Genomic DNA, 13,464 nt, shown 5'->3' with positions numbered 1-13,464 from the left:
CTGCTCTCTTTCAAGTAGAATTGGAAGCAAAAGAATGCCTTGATCTATGCTGCTTAGGCACTGCCTGCTCTGTTGGATCCTCCAACCTCAGCTGCAAAATTTCTTAGGTGCTTTCCTGTGGCTCTTAGGGGTCCTTTTGGTACTTTGGCCTCTAAAGCATCCAGAAGCCAAAAGAAGCCTGTCTACCAATGCTTGGTGACATTGCTGATGCTCTGCGGCCCTCCATGTATATATCACAACAGATCAGTCTTGGCTTATCCACGGCAGCAAGAGCTTTCTCCCAGAAGGAAACCTGCATCTTCAGCAATGGGTCTTTTGTGTCCAACCCTGACAGACGGGAACTTCCTTCCCATGCTGCTGGCACCTCTTGAAAGCAACACTGCTGTGTCACATGTATAAAGGTAAAAAGGCAGACAAAACAAGGGTTTCCAGTCAACCCTACATCTAAAGACTAAAGACACAAATTAACTTTCAAACAAAGGGAAAAAATGTGCTTTCCTAGCAGGAAAAGAACTCTTGCCACAAAGATGATGAAGGCAGCTAAAGGAGACCTGAATGGGAAGTCCCTTAATACAAGTATATATGAGAACATAGAGTGCCTTAATTCCTGTCAGGTTCTAAACGGCCATATGCTGTGGCTTCCACAGGCAAGGTCTCATATGTGCTACTGCACAGAGCCCACAATAAAGCCATGTGTGCTCCTACTAATAATATGTGTTCATTTTTTAACTCATGAGAACCATTTGTGACAGCACTGCTTGTCTTTAATTAGATTGTCAGAAATGCCCCCAATTAGGGTGCTTTATCTTAGCTAAGCTGTGGGTCAAGCTGTCTGTTGTCAGTCTTGGAAACACTTTTGTCAGTGTTTTGCCACTGATTTCAAGCTTGTTTCTATGAACCAAAGTAGGAGATGCAAGACAGCTGCATTTGCTTCTCTCAACTTCAGTGTGCTATCACCCAAACGTTTCTTTAATTTGGCCATCATCTCATGCCACTCTAAATAAACATGAGAAACAGAAATGAACAGATTTGAAAGGAAGATCTGTGGATCACTGGACACAGAAAAAACAAGCCATCTGTGAAAATGAGCACTTGCTGGGTTTTATCTCCTTGGCAGCAAATTGGGGACCCTGATGTATGTAATTATCTGAGAGTGCCTCTCTAATGCTCTCTTGATCCTTCTTTAAAAATGTTCACAGCTCAGAATGTAGTGGCAGGTCCTCTTCACATGGAATGTCTCTCCATTTTGAGTCTTTAAGTGAAAGTAGAAGAAAAAAGCAAAGCACCTGGATGAAGCTCCTAGATGAGGTCCCTAGATGGATTGGAACAGGTCCAATCCTGTTCACTGCGTAGAGGGGAGATATTGACATTGGTATTTCCATTCAAATCAGGTCTTTCAAATACTGAGCACAGTAAAAGGAGTCCTGTAATATAGTAATTTTCATTCACAGGAATGCTCCCAGACGTCACTTCAATTATTCAAAATTGGTAATATGTTGGAAACATCTGAAGTAATGAGCTGCAAGATCCTTCTTAACTGCAGAAGCATTTTTGTTCACTCAGGTATAACTGAAAAGCCCATATTAAAAGCAACATCTCATTCTGAAATCAAATTCAGAGTTGGCTGCAATCCTATACACATTTTTGTAGGAGCAAGCCCCGTTGAACCCAAATATACATGGACAGGGTTACACACTTGGATGCCTTATGAGAAGTTCATGAATGAGGAAAGAAAGAAGAAGTTAAAACTACATTCATTACCGTTTGTACAGCATTTCCAAGAGTTCAAAGTGCTTCACAAATGTTATCTTGGTGTAGCCTTATAACTATCTTGTTAGCTCGGTAAGTATCAATATCTCCATATCACAGTGGGGGAGCGCAGGCAGAACATGATTGGCTTGCTTATGGCCACCTCATAACATCAAAGCAGAAGCAATATTTGAACTGAAGAGATCATGAGTTCAGTTTCTTAAGGCCCAATCTTATTCTTGAGATACACTGGTGTACCACGACATGTGCATGTCCATCAGCAATGACAGCCCTGTCAATGTAGAAGACCTCCCACTGATGGACACAACACAGATGCCAGTGCAACATCAGGGATAAAGCTGCATTGGCATAACTCAGATGTACTTGGAAAGGCCAAAATGAAGAGGAGATGGGGAAGTGACATGGGAGGGAGGAGGTGCAGCTGATGTACAGCATATTCTAAACCTCCTAGAAAAAATGATAGGCCAACAACAGAGATAGCCTAGGTAGGAGGAGCTCCATAGGGAACAATGGGGAAGCAGAAAAGTGCCCCCCCTTTCCCCACAGAAGAGTATAGAATACAGATTACATTTAGCAGCTGATCACAGCGCTCCAATCCCAGTACTGAAGCCCCGCCAGGAAGGCTACAGCTCAGATCAGACATGCGGTGCGGGGCTGTACCTCTTTGGTCTCACAAAGGGGAACTTTATTGATGGGAACCATGGTGAAAGGGAACTCTGCACTCTCACAGACCCCAAGAAGCCTATAGCTTGCCTGCTTGCAGTGACCAGTGTGAGCCCAGTTGCTCCTCAGCGAGATTGCTGACCGACTCCTTCTAGTCAGGCCCATGTGGCTTTGCAGACTCTGTGACACCCGTTGTGGGCTGCACCCCCCTAGTGACACCCCTGTAGATGCTGTTGTTACTGGAAAGGACTGTGTCAGTTTACTGGGAAACCCTACCTGGCATGGCCCTGCCTAGACGTGTTTAGGATATGACAGACGTCCTGCTAGCATCCATGAGATACTGAACATAAGAACATAAGAACATAAGAACAGCCCCACTGGATCAGGCCATAGGCCCATCTAGTCCAGCTTCCTGTATCTCACAGCGGCCCACCAAATGCCCCAGGGAGCACACCAGATAACAAGAGACCTCATCCTGGTGCTCTCCCCTACATCTGGCATTCTGACGTAAACCCATTCCTAAAATCAGGAGGTTGCGCATACACATCATGGCTTGTACCCCATAATGGATTTTTCCTCCAGAAACTCCAATCCCCTTTTAAAGGCGTCTAGGCTAGACGCCAGCACCACATCCTGTGGCAAGGAGTTCCACAGACCGACCACACGCTGAGTAAAGAAATATTTTCTTTTGTCTGTCCTAACCCGCCCAACACTCAATTTTAGTGGATGTCCCCTGGTTCTGGTATTATGTGAGAGTGTAAAGAGCATCTCCCTATCCACTCTGTCCATCCCCTGCATAATTTTGTATGTCTCAATCATGTCCCCCCTCAAGCGTCTCTTTTCTAGGCTGAAGAGGCCCAAACGCCGTAGCCTTTCCTCATAAGGAAGGTGCCCCAGCCCCGTAATCATCTTAGTCGCTCTCTTTTGCACCTTTTCCATTTCCACTATGTCTTTTTTGAGATGCGGCGACCAGAACTGGACACAATACTCCAGGTGTGGCCTTACCATCGATTTGTACAACGGCATTATAATACTAACCGTTTTGTTCTCAATACCCTTCCTAATGATCCCAAGCACAGAATTGGCCTTCTTCACTGCCGCCGCACATTGGGTCGACACTTTCATCGACCTGTCCACCACCACCCCAAGATCTCTCTCCTGATCTGTCACAGACAGCTCAGAACCCATCAGCCTATATCTAAAGTTTTGATTTTTTGCCCCAATGTGCATGACTTTACACTTACTGACATTGAAGCGCATCTGCCATTTTGCTGCCCATTCTGCCAGTCTGGAGAGATCCTTCTGGAGCTCCTCACAATCACTTCTGGTCTTTACCACTCGGAAAAGTTTGGTGTCGTCTGCAAACTTAGCCACTTCACTGCTCAACCCTGTCTCCAGGTCATTTATGAAGAGGTTGAAAAGCACCGGTCCCAGGACAGATCCTTGGGGCACACCGCTTTTCACCTCTCTCCATTGTGAAAATTGCCCATTGACACCCACTCTCTGCTTCCTGGCCTCCAACCAGTTCTCAATCCACGAGAGGACCTGTCCTCTAATTCCCTGACTGTGGAGTTTTTTCAGTAGCCTTTGGTGAGGGACCGTGTCAAACGCCTTCTGAAAGTCCAGATATATAATGTCCACGGGTTCTCCCGCATCCACATGCCTGTTGACTTTTTCAAAGAATTCTATAAGGTTTGTGAGGCAAGACTTACCCTTACAGAAGCCATGCTGACTCTCCCTCAGCAAGGCCTGTTCGTCTATGTGTTTTGAGATCCTATCTTTGATGAGGCATTCCACCATCTTACCCGGTATGGATGTTAGGCTGACCGGCCTATAGTTTCCCGGGTCCCCCCTCTTTCCCTTTTTAAAAATAGGCGCGACATTTGCTATCCTCCAATCTTCTGGCACCATGGCCGTTTTGAGGGACAAGTTGCATACCTTAGTCAAGAGATCTGCAACTTCATTCTTCAATTCCTTAATAACCCTTGGGTGTATGCCATCAGGGCCCGGTGACTTATTGATCTTTAATTTATCAATGAGGTCTGAAACATCTTCTCTTTTAACCTCTATCTGACTTAACTCCTTGGTTAGGAGGGGCCGTTCGGGCAGCGGTATCTGCCCGAGGTCTTCTGCCGTGAAGACAGATGCAAAGAACTCATTTAATTTCTCTGCCATCTCTAAGTCTCCTTTTATCTCCCCTTTCCCTCCCTCACCATCCAGAGGGCCAACCGCTTCTCTGGCGGGTTTCCTGCTTCTAACATATTTGAAGAAGCTTTTATTATTCCCCTTAATGTTGCTGGCCATGCGTTCCTCATAGTCTCGCTTGGCCTCCCGTATCACCTTCTTACATTTCTTTTGCCACAGTTTATGTTCCTTTTTATTCTCTTCATTAGGGCAAGACTTCCATTTACGGAAGGAAGCTTCCTTGCCCTTCACAGCCTCTCTAACTTGGCTGGTTAGCCATGCGGGCACCCTCCTGGATTTAGTGGAACCCTTCTTTCTTTGCGGTATACACCTCTGCTGGGCCTCTATTACTGTTGTTTTAAGCAGCCTCCATGCACTCTGGAGAGACTGGACTCTTTTTACCCTCCCTTTCAACCTCCTTCTAACCAGCCTCCTCATTTGAGGGAAGTCCGCCCGTCGGAAGTCAAGGGTTTTTGTTAGAGATTTGCCTGGTATTCTTCCCCCAACGTGCACGTCAAAACGGATCGCAGCATGATCACTGTTCCCCAATGGCTCAGTAACGTTTACATCTCTAACCAGGTCCTGCGTACCGCACAAAATTAAATCCAGAGTCACCTGTCCTCTGGTGGGCTCCGTGACTAGCTGATCCAAGCCACAGTCATTTAGCACGTCAAGAAATCCGGTTTCCTTATCGTGACCAGAACACAAATTGACCCAGTCAATATGAGGATAATTGAAGTCCCCCATGATTACAACCCTGTCCCTCCTTGTCACCTCCCTGATCTGTTTCCTCATTTCAAGGTCCCCATCAGATTTCTGGTCTGGAGGACGATAGCACGCCCCCAGTATTACATCGCTGCACAAGCCTGGTAATTTAACCCACAGAGATTCTACGGTGGAGTCGGACCCATCTTCAATCTCTACTTTGCTGGATTCTATCCCTTCCTTAACATAAAGGGCCACCCCACCTCCAACACGCCCCTGCCTGTCCCTCCTGTAGAGTTTATAGCCCGGGATTGCGGTATCCCACTGATTCTCCGCATTCCACCAGGTTTCCGTTATGCCCACTATGTCAATATTTTCCCTTGTCACCAGACATTCCAGTTCTCCCACCTTTGCTCGTAGACTTCGGGCATTCGCATAAAAGCATTTATACACGGAATGCCCCAGGATGCGCTGCTTATTCGCTCCTTTGTCCCCGCATCCTCTCATTGTCCCAAACCGTCTATCACATCCCATCACCCTACCTTTCCCAATTTCTTCTCCTACTCTGCCTTTGTCTTGTTGTTCTCTAACCTCCCCATCCTCATCCCATAGGGATGAGGAGTCCCGAACCAGATGCCCCTCGGCTCCTGTCGGCCTTCCCCCAGGGATCAGTTTAAAAGCTGCTCTGCCACCTTTTTAATGTTATGCGCCAGCAGTCTGGTTCCATTCTGGTTCAAATGGAGCCCGTCCCTCTTGTACAGGCCCCGCTTGTCCCAAAACGTTCCCCAGTGCCTAACGAATCTAAACCCCTCCTCCCTACACCACCGTCTCATCCACGCATTGAGACCCCTGATCTCCGCCTGCCTAGCTGGCCCTGCGCGTGGAACAGGTAGCACTTCAGAGAACGCTACCTTTGAGGTCCTGGCTTTCAGCTTCCTGCCTAAAAGCCTAAATTTGGCCTCCAGGACCTCCCAGCTACACTTGCCCACATCGTTGGTGCCGACATGCACCACAGCCGCTACCTCTCCCCCAGCACTGTCTACCAGCCTGTCTAGACGAGAAGTGATGTCCGCAACCTTCGCACCAGGCAGGCAAGTCACCATGCGGTCCTCACATCCGTCGCAAACCCCCCTCTCTATGTTTCTAATAATCGAATCCCCCACTACAAGAAGCCCACGACCCCCCTCCCGCCGAGGAGTATCCTGAGTGCGCTCGGATACGGGCCCATCCCCTGGAGAAGGGATCCCCCCTAGGGGATTCTTTCCCTCCTCTCCAGGATGACGTCCTCCAGTCCCGAGACTTCCCACCCGGGCAGCCGAGGAGCTGCACGCCTGAGGTTGGGACGAAGCCTGATCGTCCCCAGAAGTCTCCCCACGGTCCTCCTCTGGCTGCCTGCGCTTCTCCAGGTCGGCCACCAAGGCTTCAAGGGAGCGGACGCGTTCCCTGAGAGCCTGGAGCTCCTTGCATCGAGGACACACCCATGACTTATGCCCCAGAGGCATATAATCATACATGTGGCACTCGATGCAGAACACTGGATAGCCCCCACCCTGCTGCTGGCTGTCTGACTGCATAGCTTTTTTGTTGTTGTTGTTGTTGTTTTATTTAGGGGTACTGGCATGATGTCCACACTACGCCACACTAGCTCTTGTAGATGTGATGGGTCAAACTTCATACTCATTTCTCAGAAAATGAACATATCGTAATATGTTACACAATAAATTTATAAGAGACATATTTGTGACTGTATTACTGCACAATTCACTACAGCTGCCATTTAGTTCATTATTTCTTCTGGTAAGTGATTATTTCTTCACTCTTCTGAGAAGTGAGCTGAGATTTATTATCACATGCTAGTCATGTATCTCACAGCTCCAAGAATAAAAACTCGCAACATTAAAGCTGCAATATAACGTGCATTTATTTGGAAGATAAATGCCACCGTACTCGGAGACTCACTTTTGAATAAACATGCATAGGATCTGGCTGAAAACTGTGTAACCTCAATCCTCAGGAAATGTAAACAGGTTTTAAAGAACTGACCCGCTTTAAAGGCAGAAAAAAGGTTTGGGATCACATTGAACTATCAAGAGCCCAATCCTATCCTCCCCCTCCCCAGTGGTGCAGCAATGCCAAAAACAGGAACGCTATATACAGCAGGGGAAGGTGACTGAGGTGCTTCAGAAGGAGAACGGGATTTAAATCCCCTTACACCTCTGTAAGTCTCCTGCTCTGCAATGGATCTCTTCAGACCCAGCCCAGTGATTTCGCTACTGCAAGCACAAAGAGAGAAAGGCGGCATGGAGGCTGCAAAAAGAGGAGTTAGGCCCTGGCACATTCCATGTCTACTGGATCCACCCCTCCCACAGCCTCCCTCCATTCCTCCTTCCCTTGTTTCTCCCCCTCCCTACCCCCACCACTGCTTTACATGCTTCAGCAGGTGTAGGCAGCTCTGGCGACAAATCAGGAGTGCTACTGCCTTGTTCAGTAGCACTCCCAAAATAACTACTTATGGAGCACTCTGTACTCCACTGGTAGCCATTTTGTGACAGTGGACTTGTCTTCTGCTGTTACAAAGCACTGAGTAAACCAGCCCAATCCTGCACAGGACTGGGCTGTAAAACACATAGTTCTTCAGGAACTTTGAAGACGTAACCCTATTCTGGAATGAAAGGTACAGATTTTGCTTGATTGCTATGTGAGTTTTTTTATCCCGCAATATGCGGTGTCTTTACTAAAGCTTCACGCTTGGTCAGTCCTGACATTTTTGGAAGAATGCACCAGAGAAGGCTCATACTGATAAAATGAAATTTCTGTAGCATTTCTTCCTGATTTATAAACGCAGTGTTACATAGCGAGAAGGTGAATCACTGTAAATACAAATATCTCCGTTCAGTGTTCTGTGAAGCCTTCTGCTGAAAAGCCAGATATCTAAAATATTTCTTGGTAACCCTCAGAAAACAATAAGAAGGAAATGCAGTCCTAAAACCACATGTTCTGCATTACAGTATCAGAATCTAACAAATCCTTGCAAATCTTAGACTGCATTTTCTTATAAACATTAGTGAAGAGTTAGCATCAATTTGAATACTTTCGCTTTTGCAGGATTTGGTCATGTGGGTGTTATCTGCAGAACAGCATTTGATATTTCAAGATTTCAAGCTTCATGATATTTCTTTTAACATTTCACACTAACGTTAATACTTTTAAAAAGAACCATTTGGTTTATTATCTACTTAAACTCAAGAAGAAATCTGATTTCAGGATATGCAAGTGTCTGCTTTTGAGAAGATAAGGCCACACCTGGAGTATTGTGCCCAGTTCTGGTCACCGCATCTCAAGAAAGACATAGTGGAAATGGAAAAGGTGCAAAAGAAAGCGACTAAGATGATTACAGGGCTGGGGCACCTTCCTTATGAGGAAAGGCTACGGCGTTTGGGCCTCCTCAGCCTAGAAAAGAGATGCCTGAGGGGGGACATGATTGAGACATACAAAATTATGCAGGGGATGGACAGAGTGGATAGGGAGATGCTCTTTACACTCTCACATAACACCAGAACGAGGGGACATCCACTAAAATTGAGTGTTGGGAGAATTAGAACAGACAAAAGAAAATATTTCTTTACTCAGCTTGTGGTTGGTCTGTGGAACTCTTTGCCACAGGATGTGGTGATGGCGACTGGCCTGGACGCCTTTAAAAGGGGATTGGACAAGTTTCTGGAGGAAAAATCCATTACGGGGTACAAGCCATGATGGCGCATCCTCCTGATTTTAGAAATGGGTTATGTCAGAATGCCAGATGCAAGGGAGGGCACCAGGATGCAGGTTTCTTGTTATCTGGTGTGCTCCTTGGGGCATTTGGTGGGCCGCTGTGAGATACAGGAAGCTGGACTAGATGGGCCTATGGCCTGATCCAGTGGGGCTGTTCTTATGTTCTTATACGAACTTCCAACACTAGAGATGGTGCATGTCACAGAGCTAATCTGAAAGCTTTCTTTGACCTAGAATCCTACACATGACTTGGAGAAGGTCAAGGCCAAATACTAAACATTTAGAAGGCCGCTGGCTTCTATTTATTAGAGTTATTTGCTACAGACATATTATTTGATCAAAAGTTTAGTGGAAGAGTAGGACAGAGAGAAAGGTTACTTCCTCCCACTGCTATGACTCATTTCCATGATTCTTCATTCAACACATGCGTTATGCTAAGTGCTGGCAGAAAGCTCGATTTAAAGGCAAAATGCATTATTACTCCTGGTGATCATCTTCCCATGTGGCTTTCATGGCTTTGTACCATCCTTGAAAACAAGCACCTTTGCCTGTAATTATTCTAGTGAAGGGCATGAGGTGGACTGAACTTATTATCCCTCTTAGTACTCCCAAGGGTCCCACAGCCAACTTTAATTGTTATTTAATGATTATGTCTGCCTCCAAAAGGATCAAACAGTGTTCGCAAGATGGCTAGAGAAAGCTAGTGGAAGTAATCAATAGTTCTGTCGTTTTCCTTACAGAGGAAAGAATCAAGATCTTTCCATGCCCTGAGCCGCAGCTTCGGAACACATATAACTGATGCAAAGCAGAAACATGGTTTTAAGGCATCCTCATGCACATAGTTTATACAGAGTTTTTACTAAACCTATTAAGGAGGGGGGAAAAACTTCATGGGTGAAGCAATCCTGAAAGAAAACCTGCAATTACGTTAGATATTAGTTAATGGGAAGTCAGATGTTTCTAAACTGAAGGTAGCACTTCCCTGATGATGTTTTCTTGTTTTCAGCTGCTTGCTTAGAATGTGTTATCACCAGTCATTATGAACATTAGATGCATTTCTTACCTGGTCTTCTTCTCCACCACCTTCTTCATCATATTTCAGGATATTGTCTCTGACATCATCTTCAGGGTCTATGAGCAACTGCTTGGCCTGACGTTCTTTATCCCGCCGTTTCATCCACACCACAAACATCAGAACTAAAACTATATGAGACAAAGAAGAACAGAGACAGAGGTTACTAGCTCCTTTTCACATTAGCAGACAGGATACTAAGGGCACTCCTTTCTCCTAAGTAAGTCTTATAAACCTAAGTAGGAAAAAGGGAAGAAACCTGCTAGATACAAACATCTTTGCAAGATCTATAAGCATTGTTGAAAATCTAATCTAGAGATTAAAAATCTGAGTCTGGTCCACTTTGAAGGTAAGCAACATTCAAGAGGCTGTGGAAGTGAAAGTCTATTTTACTCAGCGTTGTTAAAATCATAATAGTTTCCCCACAGTGCCCTTGGAAACAGTTCAAACTACAGCAGGCCTGGAATGCTACTGTCTAATTTTAATCATTACAGCTTGTGGGGCATATACCAGAATTGTCTTAACTCACTTCCACTGATTTTCTATTTGCTTCCATACTATACAACTCTGCTATTTCCTGAGCCCAGAAAATCTTAAAAGACACCTGTTCATATTTTGAGCCTTCCTTGTTACAAGCTACCCTTTGGAAGTTCTGTTTACAATTCCACACTCATGGAAGAGTCCATTGATAAGTGTACAAAATATGGTGTCATCTGTTGCAATGCTGAAACACAGCACACAACAAAGACTGTCTGGCTATGCCTCTTTTTGAGCATTTAAGCATTTAGTTAAAATCTTCATAAAGATCTTCATCAAAATTTGTTTCATCAAGTTTTCTGTGATCATTAGGCTAGGCTGATGTTTATATTTGAAGGTAGAAAGTAATGAGGCTACTGTACAGCAACTTTAGTGTTAGGTTTGTATGTGTTTTATTGTTTTAACTCTGTTCCTCTGAACATCCTTGAAAAGTGGTGAGTGGTGTGTGTAGCATACTTGTCTCTTCATGAAGTTGAACATAGACAACCTATCACACATGCTTTAAAATTTCCAGCCAGGAGTTTATTAGCAGGAAACAGGATCAAAGAAAAGAAGAAGGACTAACTCAGCAATACACCCTTAGGAAATGGGTTATAGGTGGGACCTTGGTATCCACTGATTTGGCACCCACTGATTTGACTCACAACGGATACTGGGATCCACATTTAAATGCCTTGTAACAAGGTAAATGCACCAAAATCCAATTTCCTACCTTTGCACTGTTAAATACAGTGATGCCTCGCAAGACGAATGCCTCGCGCAACGAAAAACTCACAAGACGAAAGCGTTTTGTGATTTTTTTGGTGACTCGCAAGATGAATTTTTCTATGGCCGTGCTTCGCAAGACAAATTTTTTGCATTTTTTTTGTTTGTTTTAAATTGCGATTCGCAAGACGAAAATTTCGCAATACGAAACGACTTGCGGAACGAATTAATTTCGTCTTGCGTGGCACCACTGTAATTATAATTTCATTCCATTAGATTCCATTATTGATCCCATCTTGTGGTTGAATGAGGTATAGCAGTCTATACCAATGCATTCTGGGGTGACAATGGAGGAGTAAGAAACCTGAAAGTGGGTCTTTAAGTTATTTTTCCACTGATTTGGTATCCACTGGGAATTCCAGAACAGAACCCCAGCGGATAGGGAGACACGACCTGTATAAGTCCAGGCATATCAGTGGCGATCCTAGAAAGCTTCACTGTTTCCAAACTTTCTATTGTTAATCTGTGCACACACACACACACAAAGCAGAAACATAGACTTTGGACAGTTGAAGTATGTGCGTTTGGGGCATATTCTAGAAGGCACAACAAACAGAATTGAAAAAAAAAAAAACTTACTTAGTAAGATGATGATGCAGAGGAGAATTGCAATTATGGCCCCTGTGCCCAGTCCTGCACCTACAATTCTGTCTGCATCTGTGCAGTCTCCATTTATATCACACTGGCAAACCTTCACCTTCAGGATAGAAGTGCTAGACTTGGGAGGATTTCCAGAATCTGTTATTATTATTGGAACATCGTAGATGCCAGCCTCAAGGAACTTGATCCTTAAAGCCAGTTGGGCACGATCACCTGAATGAGAAAATAAAATATGTGAATAGGCTTCACTTATGTGGGGTATGAAACATGTGAAAAAAATCTGGGATCGCTGTGGGATTGTTTACAGAACAGTTGCTTTGTTTTGCAAGAAGCATGTGGGGAAGTGACCTTGCCTGACTGAACTGGGACCAGACAGGAAAAGCCACAGAGAGGCAAGAAGTTTATTTAAAAGGCCGTACAATATGTCATGAGAGCGGAAGGGAAATTACAAGGATAAAACAAGACATGGATTATCTCAGGAAAAGGGGCAAAAAAAGGAAGATGGGTGACAAGGGCTAAAAAGGATGCTAAAACACAAGTGGAAGATAAAACAAAATCGGACACATCTTTCTGGGTTTAATCCCTACCCTATGTATTCATGCTATCTCAGAGTCCTGGCCTTGGCACCCACACTAGCAGCAAGGTAAGCCAGTGAATCCTCATCAGATGCTACCGACTAAGAACCTGGGTGATTGTGCAATGGGGTGGTGGTGGTGGTGCATGACTTTGCTTTTTATAATATATGTTAGAAGCAGGTTTCATCTATGGGGTTGCATACTGGGGAGGAGTGTCACCACCTCTCAGTTTCCCATTGCTGGAAATCAGGTGGGCTTCACAAGCCAAGAAGCGACTCAAAAATCAGATCCTTTGTTTCCTGATCAGCTTGGGGGGGGGGGGGAATAAGAGCTCAGTGGGTTAGGATTGCACCCACAGAGTGCTAGCTGTTGTACAAAAGTAGAAAAAAAATCAATGACTTTTATTTGTAAAATAAATAAATTACCACTAATACGAATGATGGTCCAGTTTTTCCTAATGCTAGGAGGATTAATGGGCAGTTCAAAGGCAAACGGTCCAGCATTGGGGCCAATATCATCATCTATTGCTGTGATGTTTGTTGCATTGGGCTGTAGAGTTTCACAGGTTGTGGCTTCTTGAGGATCCACGCGGGGAGCGTTGTCGTTGATGTCAACCAGATATATCTGAAGCGTGCCTGTCCCGCTCATTGGAGGGATTCCTTAAAGGACAAGGGAAAGTAACATAAGCTTGCTTCCTATTAAAAAGGGATTGCAGTGCTGACTGTATGTATTCAAAACACACTAATTATAATGTATTTCCAGGTAATACAAACTAAATATCAAGCATGCATTTCTGACTGCAAAGGGTACAAAAGTACTTCA

At 44.8% G+C, this 13,464-nt stretch overlaps 1 protein-coding gene across 1 annotated transcript in view; it reads right to left on the bottom strand.

The window, feature by feature from the left end:
* Positions 1-13,464, bottom strand: part of CDH2 (cadherin 2) — a 159,082-nt gene that overhangs the window by 10,328 nt on the left and 135,290 nt on the right. Inside the window, exons 12-14 of the mRNA XM_066624299.1 lie at positions 13,068-13,301; positions 12,047-12,280; positions 10,157-10,296 (exon numbers count right to left, since the gene is read on the bottom strand). Coding sequence (XP_066480396.1) covers positions 10,157-10,296; positions 12,047-12,280; positions 13,068-13,301 — 608 coding nt within the window. The remainder of the gene's footprint in view (positions 1-10,156; positions 10,297-12,046; positions 12,281-13,067; positions 13,302-13,464) is intronic.

Source organism: Tiliqua scincoides, chromosome 4 (assembly GCF_035046505.1).
Source record: "Tiliqua scincoides isolate rTilSci1 chromosome 4, rTilSci1.hap2, whole genome shotgun sequence".
NCBI classification, from domain to species: Eukaryota; Metazoa; Chordata; class Lepidosauria; order Squamata; family Scincidae; genus Tiliqua; species Tiliqua scincoides.
This window is presented reverse-complemented; position numbering and strand designations above follow the sequence as displayed.